The 18654-nt window shown below is 42.9% G+C and overlaps 1 protein-coding gene across 8 annotated transcripts in view; it reads left to right on the top strand.

The window, feature by feature from the left end:
• LOC138471946 (uncharacterized) overlaps positions 1–18654 on the top strand; it is an 835353-nt gene that overhangs the window by 584742 nt on the left and 231957 nt on the right. For all 8 annotated transcript variants that reach the window (XM_069609830.1, XM_069609827.1, XM_069609832.1 and 5 more), the window contains one exon: positions 6510–6725. In XM_069609830.1, coding sequence (XP_069465931.1) covers positions 6510–6725 — 216 coding nt within the window. The remainder of the gene's footprint in view (positions 1–6509; positions 6726–18654) is intronic.

The following is an 18654-nucleotide window of genomic DNA, read 5'->3' as shown; positions in this document are numbered from 1 at the left end:
AAGAGTATGCGCCTGGTTGCCCCTGGGCCTGGTTTTCTGCGCTTTGTAAATAAATCAAATCAAATCAAAACATTATTTAGTTTCCATTAAATCTGTGCAGCATATGTTCTCTGAGCTGGACCATGTCTAACTTCACTGAGGACCTTTATAAATCATGTTTTTGGGAGAAACATAAGAACAGGCATTGGCAAAAGTTATGCCATGTGCAACCTACACCAAATAACATGACCAAAGGAGCAAAAAATATATATTTAAAATTGGGTTGCTAATGTGGTAAATTCAGGACTCACTGTGAGGAATTCGACCATCTGCATGGGGCGTGTGCGCTCGCCTGGGCTTTTTTATTTCTTGGAAATGAAAGTGAATGATGGGAGATCAACCTCCGAATATGTGTGAGGCATTTCCGCACACAATGTCCCTGCTCACTGCAGGCCTAGTCATGTGTACTCTGGGAGGGCACAGCCTACAGGCGCCATCCTCCCCTGTCATGTTCATCTGGAATGTGGCAGCCACAGGTACATCAAAGCATCTCAAGAGGGAAGGCAACACCTTCCTCCGGCCATGGGCAGCCTAATTAAACTATCACAGGCTCATGAATCTGCCTTCTTATTGTCTAAAGTGCTGTTGGCAGCGCATACTAATAGGAGTTAATTGGAACAGGACTGTGTCTGGCTTAATCGCAGAACGGACAAGAGGAAGGCAGGACTGGCACCTCTTGGATATGCAATGTGTTGACTTGAAGCTAGTTCCCACCCTTCTGTATGAAGGACCGTGAATGACATATCTGGGTCCACTATTTACGGTAGGCAACCCCTGCAGAGCGGAACCCTTTCAGAGGGACGAAATATGTAATTTGAGGGAGTCAGATGTCTGTTCTCACCACAAACTTCAAGGGAGACCTGTGCTTTGATCAAGACCCACAGAGGGCTCAGTTAACCAGAGAGACACTTTGATCTACAACCGATAGGAAGATGGATGGGACTTAGGAGTACATGTTGTCACCTCTTACCTTTCCTGTTGCAAAGCACTCTGGTCCTGACTTCACGCATAACAGAATATTGTCGGTAAGGGACCCAGGATTGGTTCATTAAGGTAGGCTTGGCCTGCATAAATCACTGGGGCCCATTTAGCTTTAAAAGAGGGCTGAGCTCCTCACTTGGCAGATCATCCGACACCTTTGAAAGGAGTAAGAAGAAGGACTCATTTGGAACCTGGCTGAAGGTATTTTCTGCCTTACATCTCCCACCAGTGAAGCAAGGCCAGGATTTCCAAGAGGGAAACAAGATCCCTCCCCTACACATCTCAGAGGGAAATGAGGGAGATACCAGACTCAGATTACAGCAGCTCCAGAACCGGTATCCAGCCAGCACACAGTGTGGCCTTGCTAGGTTCTGCCAGTAAGCTTTCTAGGTGGGAAGTGCCAGAGAGTCTCTGAACAAAGCACATGGCCATAGCCTGCAAACTCTCCCCTCACCTTTGGGCCCTCCACCTTAAAGGACGACACGAGCCCTGCGAAGAAGCTAGTAGGAGTGCCACAACAAGCATCAACCAGCATCCATCTTTAAAGGACACTTTCGAGGCAGTCGAGCTCTCAATCCGCGACCGGCTACACCACTGGCTGTTGTCACGCTGCAGTCACTAAAGCTGTCCGAGATGCCTCGACCAGCATTTCAACCGGCACACAGACGATTCTTGACCCTGAGCCGCCGTGTAGGCCAGCCTGCAGCCATCCGTCCAGCCTCACTTGCCGAACTGCCTGCCGACTGATACCAATAGCTGCCTCCTGTCTTTGAATTCTGTTGCGGGAGCTGCAGAGCGCCCTGGAACCGTCTCGATGTTGTCGAGCACCAAGATCATCTCAAGCACCAGGTACATTGTGGTTCTATCAGGTACATTGTGGTTCTATCCCCCTGGTTCTTCTCCGAAAGCTCCTAGTGACATTTACAACCCATTTGGTGCTGAAATCAAATAACCTTGAACAGTTAAAGACTGATTGCTTTACCGACTACCCTCCTGTCGGTATCCAAAGTGCATTCCTTTCCTTCATGAAACGGTCTGTCCTCTGTGTTCCTTTACAGTGTGGGTTGTATTTTTTGAGTGTGCTAGAACTGTCTGTTGTAATAAAGTAGATATTTTTTTATACAACCTTGACTGGACAGTCCCTTTTATCATTGAGTAATAATTGTATTTTCGCTGTGTTGGAACTAACCAACGATCCACAACCTTGTGGAGATAAGCCTGCCGTTCCATCCACGTTACCAAAATTGGACAAGAAGGTTTATAATTTACTTGTACTTCCAATCTGTTTGGATCCCTTCTAGTGTACTAGAGGTGTGGGGCTGATTGATGGTTTACAAACCGATATTCATCCCTTGATCACTGGCGCCCCGGCAGTTGCTTCATCACACTCACACAGCTGATCAGTGAGGCAATACTTGATAAGGCTGGGAGTCTTCAGATCACAACTAAATAGCAGCAAATGGGAATGATTTATCGATTTTGAAGTAAGTACCAATTAAACTGACATGTACTCCAAAACCCTACTGCTGAAATAGTATATTACTACCTTACTGAAAACGTATCAACTACCCCAAATCTACAGTTAAAGTGATGAAGTACTTGGCCTAATATTGGGTGACTTTTTGTGATTAAAGGGGTCCGTTACCACCTCGATTTAGTGGATGCTCGACGCATAGGAGGTATACAGAGATCCCCAGGTCACAGCAACCTGGTCCCTGCACTGACAGAGGGACAGTCAAAAGAGCAATTGCAATCCCAACCCACTCAAACACCAATGAACACCAAAGTGAAAATGGAAGTAGACCAAAACCCTTCAATGTACTCCTTACTTTTCATAAGACCCAAATACCCACCATAGGAAATAAAGCATTCCCCTTTAAGGGAAAAACGAAGTGCAGCTTGTTGAAGTCACTGACAAGTGTGATAAACATTGTTTTCCTTAGCCCTAGTGCCTGCTTTAGATTTAGAGACTGATAAACAGATGTGGAAGTAGGCAATGACCGCAGAGGTTTCGAGGTGATAGGGAAGGTGCACATTTTCCTGGAAGCTCTGCAATGCAAGGTGCAAGCCTTCATGTAAGCTTAGACCATTCCCCTTTCAACCTATATGACCTCAGGACATGGCCCAACAACAGCATTGCAATCCATGTCCCTAAGCATCACCCCAGGCGAGAAGAGACCCTATTATAAATAACAGCCAATTCAGTCTGGCAGTGTGGGATGTTTGAGAACGAGCTGGAGAAAGGTATTTGATGGAGATTGGGGAGATAGAGATCTATTGAGAGATGAAGTGAAGCAAAGTGTTGTCGATTGGAGGAATTGTATTGAGGAGGTTGAAGAGTGATTGGATGTCACCTGCAAGAAAGTTGAACATTTGAGGGAGAGCAATGAGATCGGCGGAGATGGAAACTAGAGGAGAGAGTTGGAGATTTGAGGGTGAGTTTATGGAGGATTGAAACAAAACCAGACCAGGTACCCTCTAGAGAACAGGTATATATGATACCAACTGGAAGGAGATTGTGGAGGTTGGAGCAGAGGAGCAATGAAGAGCAAAGCAGGTGAGAGAATTGGAGGCAGTTAGAACCACTTCCATCTGGGGTAGTTGCAGTTGCTATACCTGAGGTGTTGGGAGGTGAAGAGTTACTCCTACTGGTCAGAGAGACCAGAGGGATTCCAGTGGACAGTTGTGGCTTGGGGCAGGCTTCAGAGGCAAGATTAATAGAACAGGGAGGTGATCAAGTGACAGAAAAGTCCTCAAGCCCAGCCCTGAGAACTTTGGAGAGTGCACTATTGGTCAAGAGGATCAACTGTTACTGCAAACTCCTGGAGGAAACTTTTAGACTTTTCCATGTCCTGGGTGGGGCGGCCTCTGAGGTCTGAAGAGAGTCCAGGAACCTCGAACACTGTAACTCAATGACAGACAATGGTAAATACTGGGCTTTAGAGAGGGGCCAGGTCTAGCAGATGTTTCCTTTGCTACAAGTTAATATTGAGAACACTTCCAAATTCCTTTATTTTTTATCCTTTTGTTCCACCCACCGCCACCCCTCCCTATGAATAGACATATCTTCTGGTTTGGGTTGTGGCGAGAACTTTAACCCTGTGGAATTTAACCTGATTTTATATTGTCCTATTGCCACTGTTTTTAGTTAATTATTCCCTGCACTCACCCTACGCTCACCACACAATCCTTTGTGCAACAAATGAAAAATAGTATCAACAGCAACTTGTCATTTGTCCAAACTCTGCACACTGCACAAAATGTGTCTTCCAAAATAAAGAAATATATTCAGAAACATTCTGCAAAAACATTAAAAGGCTTCTCTTGCGAGCTGAAAATCTGACCAACATTTGTTATCTTCCCGTTAGGGGCAATAGGGAGATCTGGTACTCCTAAATGAAAGAGATGCCCAGGAAAGAAGGATTTTAAAAAAAGGGATGAGAAAAAGAAGAGACGCAAGATGTAAAAAAACAGAAGCCTTATAAGCAAATGTGTTTGGAGGAATGGTAGTATCGGTCTCCATGATGTAGACCAAGGTAATACCACCTCCTAGCAGCCAGATGCACAAGAATTGCGGAAGTGCTCCTGCAACACAAGCTTTCCAAAGATGTAGCAACGTTGATGTTATTAATCAAGAAAATAGTGAAAGAATTGTAGCGTGTTTCTGAAGCATTAAAACCCTGAATGTGCTATTCCTCCATATAGTTAATGCATCCCATAATTGAAGGGGGAGAATCCCATATAGGAAAATACAATGATCCGAATATAGGCATGTTATCGCAACAGCTTCATTATAAGAAGCATCATTTTCAACTACAATTTCCTTACACAGTGAATCCTTACCCCCAGAATGTGTAAGACGGTAATGAACAAGATGTACGCAAATCCATTTCCGTTGGCTCTTTGGGAAAGATAATTTGAACTATGCCTCTTTCGAATGTCCGAAATGCAAAGTCACAGAAAACACACATGTTGGATTATTTTAGAAGTTTGTAAGGCGGAGTATACGTATGTTAGCTAATTGAGCGCTACATCACAGGTGATAGAGAGTATAAGGGATCCTATTAATGACAACACATTAGAAACTATTCAGTAAGGTGAGAGAGGGTGGCATCAAATATATTTTGCTGATAATTTTGATACCAATATTGAGATTTTTTAGCATTCAGAAAATATTTGTTGAATGCCGTCAGTGAAATGGTTAACAATCAAACGATCATTTTATTTCACCAAAGCCATAAAAGTCTGCACATAAATATAAAGCAGAAAATATCACATGGCCAATCTGGCGGTGTAAATAGTGCAAATACAGCACAAATTAACATGTAAAATATATGGTTAAAATATGCATCAGTTGTAAAAATAGAAACGCTTAATGCATCTCGGTGTTAACACTGCATGATAAAAAAGTTAAATTCATGACAGCAAGACAAGGGCTCAATTAATACAATTACATTATACTAAGGAGAAAGCCTGCTAAGTATATGCAGCAACAGTGACATAAGTACAAAAGAAGGTGGTTAACAACTGTGTTGTGATTGTTATTGAAAATGCTTTGTAACGGTTCATAAATATGAATGCATTAGGGATGAATCTGTGTAGTTACAGTAAAAGCTTTGTTATTCGGCATCACTGGGAACTCCTGATGCTGGATAACTTAATGTATTATTTGGGTGCCAGAGAGCCACAAACAGGCCAGATAAGAAAGATCTGTTTGCCGCCACTTTGTCATCTGGAAGCACAATTATTAGACTTCAAAATTTTGTTAGCCAGAGTTTTCTTAACTAAAACAGTTCTATAACGAGCAGGTTTCTGAAGTGATGCGGTTAGTATGGTGATGTATAACAAAGCTAATATTGTAATCCCAAAAGTAAAGTATTTGAGAATGGTATCTACCTAATAGTCAATATTGTCCTTGTACTGCTCTGTAGTCTTTATTTGTGATATGAGGAAAACCAATAAGTATTATGCAGAGAAATAGAGCAAGTGAAGAACAAAAAGTTAAAGAATTCAAACTGAAAGACATGAGCTTTGGGGAGGAACGGGAAGACAATTCATTGAGAGATAATAGCAAGCACGTGTACAGTTTATTTTGTTTTGACATCAAATATCTGATTTGGTGATTAAGCCATTTCTGGACTGGTTTTTCTCAACATTTCCTGTGGTATATATATTTGGGTTGTAATTTGGGTGGGCACATTGATTTATTAAGGACAGCCATAATCTACTATCATTTTGTGCCCTTTTCATATTTTCATTACCAATACCTCCTGTGAATTTCACATATGTATTCCCAACAAGACTTCAAATCAGTGTTTAAATAAATCTATAGTGTTTTATTAGTGGATACTATAGGTCTGTGTACAGTTAAAGCTTGAAACATATAGTTCAGATGTTTAGCTTACGATTAGTATTTTGTTGAAAATTGAAACTAAGAAACGTCATTAAAAAACTATGCCAGCTGATTTGTTCTTTTTTTACCTGCCTAGGACACTTCACTCAGGTGGTGTGGAAAGACACCAAGGAATGTGGTGTCGGCTTAGCAACAGACGGAAAAGGCCTCTTCTTTGTAGTTGGGCAGTACACTCCTGCCGGCAACATCACTAACCCTGGTTACTTTGATAAGAATGTCCTACCACCAGGGACCTCCCTTGCTAATAGCTCTGCAAATGGATCCAAACCACCTACTGGTGCTGGCGCAAAAGGTAAGTCCTCTGCCCAAGAACATAACTGGCCTGGTTCCACATTTGAAGCTGTTGGAATCATTGTCTTTTGCATTTCTTTTGGTGAATGTTTGGTATAGCGTGAACGTCTCTAGGAGAACTTATGTTTTTCCTTCAGGTGTCACGCTGTTCAGATATGAACATCATTAAGTGCAAAATTCAGGCTAATGCACGCTGCATTCTGCACCTTTCTGACCCGCTTGGTACTTGAAATCCATATGCTATGCCCCACAGTGACTGCTTTATTCTCAGCAATCCCTGTACTGCCCCCTAAATTGTAGTTCAGCCCTCCTGAGAATTACCTGTACTGCTCCATGAATCTCTATTGCAGTCCTTACCTTACAATATTTAATGTCATCATTTGTATAGTGCCTTTCACCATGGTATGGTCCCAGTGTGCTGTCGGTTGAATGCCCTCAGAGGAGCCAAAGTCCATGTATGGGAAATAGAGATGTGCTCTAATACGTGTGTGCATTATGGCCATTAAAGTTATGAGGGGGTGGCCATTTCTCTGCTAGCCACCCACGTCTAAATGGCATATATATTGCAACCCTCTGTGGTGGGCTTACTGTTACATTTGCTGAACCATGTAATTCCTGCCCTAAAATGTATAGCAGTCATGCTTTTATTGGTTATACTGTCCCATTTTTGGTATATAAGCCATGGTAAGTGAGCCAAGCCAGTGCTGTCCTATTGAACATGTTCAGCTGTGCTAACTAGTGTTGCACTGTTTGCCATTAAACATACAACAAACTTGCTGAGATAAGTTGCTTCTGTCTCTACTGTGTAAAATGTGAAGTGCAAGCACTTTGACCTCGAACATATCTGCCTGCGTAAAGCAATGTATCTGCAGATCTAAGATATCTGTCCAACTGAGCTCAATGCCTTCCATGGAGTTCTTGAGCTAGCACCTGGCCGATGCTTTAATGTCGGATATTTTATATTTTGCTAAGGGTCTGTTGCCCTTACATTAGTGTTGCTAACTTGTCCAGCCAGTCCCACCAATGTACACGTCTGTGCAGTCAGTCTACTCTTGCAGGTGGTCTATCCCTTTTGTTGTAAGTGCTGCTATCGACAGTGGTCCTGCCACTGAATAAATTGCACTACTTGAGGGTCAGATACCCGAGTGTGCCGCTGGCAGCGAAGCCCGCAAGTTGCTTTTGGGATTTCAGAGAGGTACCCAATTTAGGATGTAAAGAAAAGCAAGAATTAATATAGACTTGCCCCCACAAGTCCTTTCTCAAGTCAGTTGTCCTCCATAGCTTTCTGGATGGATTCTCACAGTACCAGTTTGTCAGAGTTTCTAGAGCAGGCAACACTTGTTTGAACGGAGTCCTAGTTAAACAATGCATATGAAATAAAATACCCAATGTTGCACATAAGGACAACGTTGGAAGGTCTGGAGGAATTTGACGATATTGATGCCAACAGCCGAGAGCCTCAATAGTGTGATAGAAGTCCCAGGTAGCCGACACCACAGGATCCTATGCCTGATTGGTGCACTTTCTTTCTTATACTGCATGGTTGGCCTGGCCCCTCCTCATCTAATCCCAAATGTACTTTGCTCCTACCAATGTTGAAACATATCTTTATATGATACCATCATGTTTGAATGATTGCATTCGGATTGTAAAAATACTAAAAGGAATTTTACTTCAGCCCAATAAAGACGTCACTTCCAATTCCTGTGTAAATGCTTCAGTACTTTCAGATATGGATAAGTGAGAGCTTTCTGCAGTAAAGCTGTGCAGAGTCTGAGCTGCCAGTACTGTCACCAGAATTGCCAAACATCTAGGGCAGACCTCCTTTGGGCAACTCACTATTCCATGGAAAGGGGATTGCCTTGAGCAAATCAGCCAGGATCTGGGATATGTATCCCAATCAAGGTCTAGAAACATTTAGTCTGCTTCCTAAAAAAACATTAGCCAGTATCGCTTTACCTTCAGTTATTATGGCTTATAAATGCTGTGAAGCTTTTCAGTGAAGCCAGCTAAGAAACGCAAACTATGGGAACATATCTTCCCAGTTTGCAAGTCCTTCTACTTGCACACAGTGTTTGAACATTTCCACCTCCCAAACCAGGAACTACCCACCTGCGGCCAGATTCTACCCTCTTACCTCTAAACCTTGTTGGTGTCTAAGGGAGGTTCGCTCATCTCCTGAAACTATGACCCCACTTGAAATGTGCAGTATACCTTTAAATATATCTAGCACATCAATGCCACTTAGACAACCTATGACATGTTATTCCACATGCAAATTTCCTACTGTGTGTTTATACCTTTTCTTTGCCGCAAAGCAGTAAAGAAACTGCATTCCACAGGGAAAATACAGAATCTAGATCAATCGATAGGGAACTGTAGTCAACCAATCAGCACCTGGCAACAAATGTATGTATTCTTTTCTCCTGCATGCAAATTGTTATTTGTTGTCTATCCGTTTAAAAAATGAATTGCTCTTCATGTTCTGAATAAAAGATTATAGAATTCATTAAGGAGATTTTCTTTTTTACTCAAGTTTTCTCAAATTTACTAAAATTTGCCTTGTTGGTCAATTTTTTGTCCAAAGGTTTTTGTTTAAAGTATTCGCCTGTTGGCTTAGTTTGGAATGTGCAGATCACCAGCATCTAGTGTTACCCACTTATTTCTCTTTTCAGTAGCCTGTGCTGGCATCCACCCTGATTTGCCACCTCTGTTCATTGTTCCCTGTAGCTAAAACTGCATTCAGCATGCGTAGCGTTTACAAGTGCCGCTGTTCAATGAGTTTTCAGCTTCAATGTCTGTTATTTTCAAGCCTCGTATGTCTGACACAACTGCACTCCTCTTGTTCTCTTATTACACAATTCCCTTGAAATACTCAGAAGCTTCCAGTTGTGCAACAGGCTTCCTTGTTATGCCGGTTGATCAATGGTTGTGAAATTAGCTCATGAATTGGAAAATACTTTGCACCATATTCTTGTCCTGCAAGATAGCAGTGTAGTCTAGTTATTTGAGTTGGGAAATTCCCTGGAATAATGGACCAGAGAGAAGCATTCTTTCTGTTCTTCGTGGATTTTGCTTCTCCTAGGAATATGACGGATGATTGTGTTGGCTAGAATAAACAGACTAAAGCTGTTCTTGGAAGCATTATAGTGGTCTGCTACATTCCAAATGCATTTTAAGTTGTTTTGCCTGCTAATTCTTAGACGGAATTCAACAAGACATTGAACTGTCTCCATAGCACACAATTGTTATATACAAGTACAGAAACCCTTAGAACCTAGGAATGAATAGTGCTAGAAAGACATTATTTGAAGTATTCAATAAAGTGACTTGTACCCAACATCCTTTGAAAACATTTCCATTTCAGAGTATGAATAGGTGGGAGGGTTCTGCATACAAGTCAACTGTGGCATATTAAGAAGGGGGACGGATCTCAAGTGCAAATTATTTAATTTGAGATGAACTTGACAATCCAGAACTGGACAGTGAAAAGATCTGATAACTGAGATTTTAGATGATTGTGACATGCAGTTATGGCATCCTGTAAAATATTGAGCATTGGCCGTGGAAGTCTTTGAGTAAGGTGATTTACTCTAAGCTACTTGTTCAGGGCCCCACATTGCCTCTCAAGGGTGCATTTGATAGCCTCCCCAGTGTAACACAAGTGGACAATTACTCATTGGAGTACTTTGCTACTGTGCCAGTGCTGCTATCAAATCGGCTAAATACCTTATCATGCTGGCCCCGTTGCAGCAGGCACCTCGTGCACACCTTCTTGACAAGTGGGGTCTGAGTTAGCTAGCTCAGATTTCACTTCAAATACCTGTTTCTGTCTCATTGCTAAGCACTTTCACCTAATTCATGACTTCAGATGTCCAGCTTTTTTTTTATAAACCTCAATATCCGGTCCAGGCATCCCACCCAGCACTGGTCTTCCCAGCTGAAACGTATTCAGTGCTCATAGGTTTCAGCCAATACTCTCCCATTTCCCTCAGCCAGGATTTTCATCTGGCCTACGATTTCCAGGGAACTATAGGACTGAAATGGCAATCTAGCCACTAAAGCCTTTTTCAACTCTGTCATCCGATAGAATACAATTGCATGAATGATCTCAAGGTATCTTCATCTTCCATTACAGGAGTTTTGAGCACAAGTGAAGACTACTGTTGGAAAGGAAGGTAACAATACTACACAAAGACCTGATTATAGTGACCATGACCATCTGGGAAAGTCACACCATTTCTGTCATTAACCACGGGAACATTGCACAGCATATGGAAAACATCCAGATGGGGTTGATTATGACTTGTTCCATTTCCCTTTCTGGTTCTTTCTTGTGTCAGAAACTTCAAGAAGGGCACAGACTCTTTCCTACCTAGTCTCGTCACCCTGGATAGTGAGGCAATTGCCCTGGAAAAGAAATGGCAAAATGAATTTTTTGCAATTTTGCCACTGAAGTGTGTACTTGATCCTCTAATGTCCAATGGTTTTATCTCATTCCCACTCCCCTCCTCTCCTCTTCACTTTCCTCCAATTGCCATGGACCACCTGGGGGAGTGAGGCAAAGTTGCATTTGTCTGCAACAAAGAAGTGAAAGTAATGCATGTATCTCTACTTAAATCAGGCCTGGATAGGTATGTGGATCATTGGGATTTCAGATGGTACAGCATGTTGCATGCAAACACAATGTTCACTCTGAACAATATCAGGTCACTCTTGGAGAAGCCAATAGTTGTGTGCCATTGATATGAAATTTGTGCACTTCTGCATTCATATCTACAAACCACACAGGAAGACCCTGTCACACGGGAGTCAACTATCTGCTCTAAGTACTTTATTTTCACCTATGTGTCTAATCCTCTGTTTTTAAACCTATGTAATGTTGTCTGTGCTCCATCTAGAAGACCTTTTGGTCCTCTACATTTGTATCAGATATTTTTCCTGCCATTACATCTGTTATGGTGTTGTAGGTCAATGAGTGAAATTCCTTGCTTACTTTTCCACATCCTTGTCCTTCAAAGGGGCCTTTCGGCACAACAAGTTGGGATGAGCCATTTCAAGATCTGCTTCTCCAAGATCTGTTGTGTGGTTCAATAACCAAAGGCATCCTAACATTATGCGTTCTGGAATCACATTCAGTGCATCACAGTGTTCCCAGGACACTGCTGCATCCAGCATTTGTGTGGCCAGGATTGGGATCCTAAGTCAGCCATGATCTTGATTACTCAACTTGTTTCAATGCGGATTTGAACTGCAATCTAAGAACTACAAATGTCTCCTCTGCAACATCTCATGTCCTTGTGGCTTTGCACATGCTTATTTGTGGAGATGATTTGGACGATTGGTGGGAAGCAAACTTGAATTAAATGAGAGCTGACAATCGTTGCTCTCCCTAAGGCAAGATCCAGTAAAGAAATATGGGCACAAAATGACAACCATCTTTCTAGCCCTTTTGTCAAACCAGCCTGTTGTCAGTCCACCCTTCTCACAAGGTTAAGATGTTATTTTCTAGCAAATCTTGCACACTGCTAGGTTAATCCATGTGGTTTTCTTACTAGAATAATATAAATACTTTTCTGAACAGTTGACAAAGTCAGTGATTTTTCAAGGAAGCTGTAACATTCTTATAAGACTCTCTATGAGAATGTTCCTTATGTTTTTATATAGATTCTATTATGATTTCTTTAGTATACCTAGTACTATTGAATTCTTTGACTTCCTATAATAAACAAAAAGCCCCCTTCTAAATGTCCTATTCGTATCTCCCAATGTAGAGCTTGTCTGGGACAGTAGCCCTGTGACTAATGCACTTATTGCTAAGCCCTTCTTGTCACACCAGTTAACATTTCATGTTAATCAACAACTTGCTGGTCCCCAACCAATTCTATTTTGGGGGGTTTCATTATTTGTACCTATTGTATCTAGTCTGAATCGCAAATTATGCGTTTGCATTCTCGTTGGTATGGGTCCCCTATTTAGGAGCAGTATTCTTCCCAACTGTGTGAAGTGATTTCTATATGCATCCCACATGTGCATTCCCTCCTCAAATTCCCAAGTTGGTTGCCAAGGTCAGGAATTCCACCAACTCATCCTCCCTATTGGAGGTCAACACAAAAGGATCTAAATGAATGCTACATAGTCAAAACAATGCCAGTTAACATTTTTATTTACTTATGGGTTCAGAAAATCAGAGCATTTTAAATCCACCCTATCCCTGTTCAAGTGACAAAGCTCCTTTCTCGGGGCATGATGGGTAGCAATTCCGCCTCTCCTACTGGACAAACAGTTTTTTGCTCTTGACCTGCACGCCCTATAGCCTTGCCCTTGATTTTTGTACTTGGCTATATGCTTTCTAAGTGTCCCAATGATTGACTAAAGTGCTTTCCAAAATCCTCTGTACACATAAGATACTTAATGTCAGACCCAGTATTAGAGTAAGTGGCCCAGATGTCGACACTGACTTCAAGAAATTAATTAACCCCATCCAATTTTCCTTCTGCTGATTCATGGGAGCTTATGCAGAACATAGGGGTAACTGAAGCTCTTGCTTTCTGTTAGAGAACAGGCTTTTTTGGCACCACCTTCTTTGGCTTCCCTCCTACTGCTCTTTAAAAGTCAAACACTTTGGAATTTTAACGTGGCTATTTTTTAATCTCACTCATAAGCCCCTTGATTTGCCGACTACCAGTGATGGTTAGCTTGTCCTATAGAAGATTTGCTTTGGGGTGCATTGAATTTGGCAACAAGGATAAGTAAGTTAATAACACTTTCTCCCAACAAGCCCTGTGAAGTTTTGTATACCAATGAAGTTCTCCTCCACACTGATCCATTTCAGTTAAACGTATTTCTCAATTTCACACTAATCTTGAAATGTGTCTTCCTCCCTTTTATTACCAAACCGATCTTTCTAAGCGAGACAGGCACCTTCATTACCTGAAAGTACAGAGAACTTTCAAATTTGACCTTGATAAAAATGAGGTATTGGGTCTACTGACAAGGTTTTTGTGGCCTTTTGAGGCCACTCCTCCATCAGCCAGGAATCTAAGATGTGTATTACCAGGTTGATTTTAATTTTGAATTATATTGTGAAGCTGGACTTCTCTCCTACTCCCAACGAGGCAAATGATGTTCATGGAATAAGTGCCCTCTAGTTGCTCTCTAGTTCTATGTCACTTGTTAAAATTGCTGTTTGAATGTTGGATCTAAATTGGATGCTCAGTTTAGTCAAGCTCTTCCCACTACCTCTTTTGGTTAGTTTCCATAATAGACTGCCTTCCCTGTTATCAGATTTATGTTTTAACATTTTTGTAGAAAATTAGGAAGAAAGTGAACTGGGTGTCTCAGTAATTTCAAGTTGCACGCCAGGGTGACTCCTATACCCCTTTCTTCAGAAGAAACTGCTTTTTAATGTTTCTATCACCATCTTTAAAAAAAATCTCTTAACACTAGATCACTTTCTCTATTCTATCTCCATGTATCTACCCCTTCTCTCTATCTTTATCTCTATTACTCTGTCGCTAATCAACCCCTCTCCAGCTTCTTGCACATGAGGCATGCTCTGCCCTCAGGCATGGGTGCTGGCCTCCACCTTTATCAAAATGACTTGTAGCTGGGCAAGTAAAGTTCTAGTCCATATCACAGTAGCCAGGCTATCCCAAGGATTCAAGATAAACATGTTACAAATGTTTACCATTACAAGTGTCACAAGAGTGAACTATTAGTAGTAACTAGTTGGGATAACTGGCCGATCTTTTGCATTAATTCAGACCAATGTTGCAGGCCTCTGCTAATACCAATCTGTATTACAGATCAAATAATTGGCAAAAGGCCTCTCTTCAGTGTAGATTCCTTTATTTTGGGTCACAGAAATAGCATCTAGAGGTGATATGACCACATGGAGGCATGTAATGTTCAGTAGCTATTCAGTAGTTTCCTTAGCCTGATAAAGGGATTGGAGCCAAGGCTTAAGTCTATGGCGCATATTGCTATGTCGCCACTAAGGCCTATTGCCTTTTAATGACTTTTCATTTGACACAAGGTACGTCAATAGTTCTCCTGTAATAGTTTATGCAAAGGCTGAGTTTGTTGCAGTGTCCTTTTGATGATAGGCTATACACCAGCTGTCTGATAAATAAACAACTCTGTTTTTTTTTCTGTTTTTATATTTGTGTTCCTAATAGGATGGTCTGGTTTTCATAAAGGAATTGACATTCACTAGATTAACAGTAGGAATGATGTTTGTGTTGGGATGTACGTTTAGCATCCTAGCCAGGTAAAGAGGTTCAGGCTGAAAAAAGTCTGTTAGACATTGTTACAGAGTGGTTTGAAGTTGGCATGGCAGAAGGCGCAGGTGTTGTTTTGTTAGATTTGACACATATAAGATACTTCTATATAGCAACACAGAATGAGCAACACATCCATTAATGTTGCGGTTTCAGCAGTCATAGAGGGTGGTATTCAAGGCCATAGGGTTAGCTCTTTTTATTCATAGAAATATTGTATAGTGACACATGCAGAAAGAGTGAGAAACAAGTGATAGACGGAATCAGCACAGCAATAGGGTAGAAGTGAGGTTGGTTTGGAATATTGCAGAAGTACTGCCATTTTGGAAGTTAAGGCCTAGTTCCCAATGAACAGAATGAAACAGTAGAATTATTGAGGAGCTGTGGCTCTGGTTAGTGCAGCTTTGAAAAACAAACTACTATCCCATTCTCCCAGCGAGAAGTCGTGGGCAGTGGAACCCAAGGTGCACAGATAAGCATTAATTATATCCAGCTGCAGAGTTTGATCACGGTCAGAATAGAATGTTGTCAGAAGGAAGAGCAGGAAGGTGTGCGCCCTTTGAAGGTCAAATTCATGAGAACAGGGCACGAGGTTGTGAGATGCCACTGGGCAAGAAGGAGATTTGGTGCACTTGTGCCCTCGCCCCAGAGCTATCACTCATTTTGAACTACACCTCGAAACACTAAAACAGCAAACAAATTACTGAAATTCAGACTCAAGAGCAGGGCCCAGAGCATGTTACCACTGGACACCTGGGGTGGGAATAGATGAGGGGTGAGCCATGTCTGGAAGAGGGGAGATGTGGAGCATAGGTGATGTCAACTAATGTAATGCAAGGTCAGGGGTGCAACTCGTGTGCGCTATGACATCTGGTAAAATGAGATGGCTTGTTGTCTGATCAAAGCAGAGTTGACCTCTCTAGTGTACAACGGTCTGCAGCCCGTCTACTGAGAATGAACACGGCCAAATAACCTGTTCTCTTGGTAGGTTTCCACTCAGGGTCTACAACCATGTTTTTGCTCACTGTACCTTTCACAGAGAAGAAATATCCCTATGCATATCAGTCTGGTACCACCCACCTGGGCAGTCCAGCACCGAAATGCTGGCCACTTCTCCTCTGAACAAAAGTACCAACAGCAACGCCAGACACGTGTTTATGCCTAGTCGGGCCTCAGCAGTGAGGTGGAGCTGTGCCTCTCGAAGTCCAGTGAGCAAGGGGTCCAGGTTAGGATTACCCTGGGTAATTTAAGGTGAAACCCCAAGTCCCTAAACACCTATACTGAGGTTTGGTAGCCCCTCTAGTGAGAACATGAGAACAAACACGGGCAAATAACCGGTTCTCTGGGTATTTTCCGACTAGTATGCACTGAGCGCGTCTGAGCGGCTGGGTGCACATCACGTGATAGCCGGGATTGTAACATAATGCAAAATCCATCAATCCCGTACCTGAAGTTTGAAATGACGAGGCAGAGGCCCACATGTTTTAGGGCATTGTGTTTAGATAATGTGTGGCCAATAGAAGAATTGACTATAGGAGATTATTAGCATTGTACATAGGCGGTAATCAATGAGGGTGGTGGGATGACATTGTAATCTTAGCTCTGTTAATGAGAGCTTATCTCGCCATAGAAGATGTTTCGCACTGGATTTTGACAAGCTCTGTGTCAGTTTGGTTCTACGGGACGGCCTGAGACCTTTTTTCCTTTTTGCGTGAAATAAACCTTGTTCTCTTTCGCAAAGAGGTGCATTGGTTATTTGACTATTGAGTCTTTTCTTTGCCCGGGATTTGAGTTATCCACTTTAAATTGGTGACCCTGATGTGATCCCAGACCCTCCGGAGGTTGGAGAGGCCCCAACTGTGCATCCAGGGGGGCAGAGCCCACCTAAAGCGACCAGGTAACCGTGCACGACTTGGAGAGGTTTACAGGCACTGAGGTGCCAGAAGGTCTTGGTGTTCTTTGGAGGGGGGTGCTGCTCCCAGAGCGTGCAGGCCGTTGATGGGACCCTGTATCAGATCAACTCAGAGAATGCCTAGATGTAAGTGCACCTTTGCGGGAGAGAACAATAAGGGGAAAGGGTGTATGTGAGGAGTGGGATAATGGTGAGTGAGTGGAGTGTGGAAAGACCACATTGCAGTATAAAGTGGGTTCGTAAAAGGTGACGCCAAAGCATAATTTACGGGGTAAAATGAATAGAGAGTAACATGAACATCTCCAATTGCAGAGGAAAGTCAACTCTGCAGAACACAATAAGAATTGAGGACCAGTAAATGGAGGACCTGGGAACCCGACTCTCGGCAAAAGGGTGTGTTAGACGTAAATACCCTCATCCCGAGGCAAGGGGACAAAGGAAAGGTCTATGCCATCTGTAAATAAGTGTGATTTGGTGTTGTATAAGCCCAGTTTATGGCAGGCCTGGGATCCCTTTGCCTGGTAGAAGGGGACGTAAGGAAGCAAAATTCCCTCATCTGGAAGAACAGACTGAGAAAAGGTTTGAACAATTGTGTATGTTTATTTCTGATACTTGTGAATCTGCTAAGAATCACATGCTGTGCATATAGTCCAACATCTAGTATTGCATCTTGTCTTTCGAGGATCGAAAGGGGAACGTCCACATGGGCGTGCTTGTAACACTAACCCCAACATGCCCTGCAGTGTACCCAAAATTCCTCACGTGTCGAGGTCCCTCAGATAGTTTTTTTACACCCAGCTAGCTGGTCCCCCTATGCAGAGCTCGTACTGTAAAGTTATAACTTCATTATCCACAACCATTGGTCATTTAGTCTTCGACCTTTCATCATCGATGACTACTTCTGAACCTATGACGACTACAGATTTCGGCAACTGGTGCTTTGGTTGACGCTGTCGACCGCATGGCCTCGGCCCTCCGGCCAGGCCTATACAGTAGGGAGAGTGGGGACCAAAGGTTTGATCTTTTTCTTTTTTTTTTTTTTAGAATGCATTTCCTTTTTCCCCCTCTTTTCCCTTCAGGTCTTGCTGAGGGGACTCCTTTTAAGTGTTGCCCATCCTGCAAAGGCACATACCCGTGGATGGACACTCAACGAAAGTGTAACAAGTGTCTGCCTTGTGATCACGATGAGCGATCCTGCAAGTCTTGCCAACTTTTTCATCCAAAGACGCTGAAAGATTGGTTGGATGAAGCGGTGGGTGGCCTACGCTATGCAGGCCGAGAGTGGTTCCCCTGTCAGCGCAGGTGCCTCGAGTGACGAGGATTCAAGTGGCAGCCATGGCTCTGATGTGGAGGCCATAGACCTTTCTGCAGAACCATCAAGTTCCAAAGTGCCAGTCCCTGGCCCGACCGGCATGCCACTGGTGCTGCTATGGGGAGACAACATTCCGGTGACAGGGGCACAGCCGCACCACAAAAGGTAAAGCACACAACCCCACAAGCTCCCTCGACAGATACGTAGAGGAAGCTACAGACGCCAATGGGCCCGTCAAAGTTTTGACAATGCCCACCGATCCTCATGATCGCCCCCCCCCACCACCCCCCCGCAACCGTCGTCACAGTATGCGTCCGGGCATACCCATAAGGGCGAATACCAAACACAAAAGCGCGGATGCGCCTCATAAAAGCGCATCAGCCCCAAGGGTTTCAGCGGTGCATTAAACCTCGACAAAGCCTAC

The sequence above is a fragment of the Ambystoma mexicanum genome, chromosome 8 (genome assembly GCF_040938575.1).
Source record: "Ambystoma mexicanum isolate Mex_15411 chromosome 8, UKY_AmexF1_1, whole genome shotgun sequence".
NCBI lineage: Eukaryota > Metazoa > Chordata > Amphibia > Caudata > Ambystomatidae > Ambystoma > Ambystoma mexicanum.
Note: the sequence above shows the minus strand (reverse complement) of the source record. Positions and strands in the feature narration are given on the sequence as shown.